Source organism: Chaetura pelagica, unplaced genomic scaffold (genome assembly GCF_000747805.2).
Source record: "Chaetura pelagica isolate M959 unplaced genomic scaffold, ChaPel_1.0 scaffold713, whole genome shotgun sequence".
Classification (NCBI taxonomy): Eukaryota; Metazoa; Chordata; class Aves; order Apodiformes; family Apodidae; genus Chaetura; species Chaetura pelagica.
In genome coordinates this window covers 48,992-50,016 of record NW_009952819.1, presented here as the reverse complement: position 1 = coordinate 50,016, position 1,025 = coordinate 48,992, and the positions used below count along the sequence as shown (strand labels likewise).

At 61.8% G+C, this 1,025-nt stretch overlaps 1 protein-coding gene across 1 annotated transcript in view; it reads right to left on the bottom strand.

The window, feature by feature from the left end:
* The window catches only part of PIGS (phosphatidylinositol glycan anchor biosynthesis, class S), a gene marked incomplete at its 5' end in the record, with an annotated part of 2,864 nt that extends 1,842 nt beyond the window's left edge, over positions 1-1,022 (bottom strand). Inside the window, 4 exon segments of the mRNA XM_009995115.1 lie at position 1; positions 3-21; positions 600-798; positions 957-1,022. The exon segment at position 1 is cut by the window's left edge and continues 114 nt beyond it. Coding sequence (XP_009993417.1) covers position 1; positions 3-21; positions 600-798; positions 957-1,022 — 285 coding nt within the window.
* Between the last annotated feature and the right edge of the window lie 3 nt (positions 1,023-1,025).

The following is a 1,025-nucleotide window of genomic DNA, read 5'->3' as shown; positions in this document are numbered from 1 at the left end:
GGCTGAAGGTGATCTCATACCCTGCCGAGGGGCACAGCCTGTGAGGCCCTGCCATGGCCACCTCCTGCTGACACTGAGGCCAGGAATGTGGCCATGACAGAGCTCCCAAGAGCTGCAGAACCTGATCCCCTCCTCAGTGCAGGGTCATGCCCTAACACACAGAGATCACAGCATGGACTGAATCCCAGAATCACAGAGTGGTGGGGGTTGAAAGAGACCTCTGGTGATCATCTGGTCCAACTCTCTGCCAGAGCAGGATCCCCTAGAGCAGATCCCACAGGAACACTCCCAGGTCAGATTTTAATGTCTCCAGAGATGGAGACCCCACAGCCTCCCTGGGCAGCCTGTCCCAGGGCTCTGGTACCCTCAGAGTAAAGCAGCATTTTCTTACATTTAGGTTAAACCTCCTGTGTACCAGTTTGTGCCCCTTGTCCTGTCACTGGCCACCTCTGAGAAGAGTCTGACCCCATCCTCTTGACACCCCAGCCCAAAGCAACTACCACGAGCGAAGCATCTGTTTCCCCAGAAGACACCCAGGGCACAGCAGGAACAGGGTGTTCCCCCAGGCCAGGGCAGGGGGCTGGGACACACATCCCTACCCAGGCTGGACTTGAGGTGCCTGCGGGCATCAGGGCCCACCCGGCCGTCGGGCGGGCGGTCGGCGAGGGTGGCGGCGATGGAGGAGGCTGTGAAGGACATCACCTGCTGGAGCTGCTGCAGGCGGGGGTGCAGGGTGGCCAGGGTCCCCCCAGACCTCACCAGGGCACTGCGGTGCCTCCCCACGTAGACGTTGACGCCCTGGGGAGAGGGCAAGGGTGAGGGTGGGGAGCAGGGCTGGCTCCCTCCAGCAGCGTGGTGCCACCTGGGACAGTCTGGGGAGGACAGGTGACCTCCCCCTGGCCCATGGCACCTTTAAGGGGTGGCAGAGGCTGGTGCCACAAGGTGCAGGCTCTTACCTGAGGCAGGAGAGAGGAGGTTTCAGGGACCACGTACACAGTCAGGGAGCCCAAGGAAGCGTCTTGCAG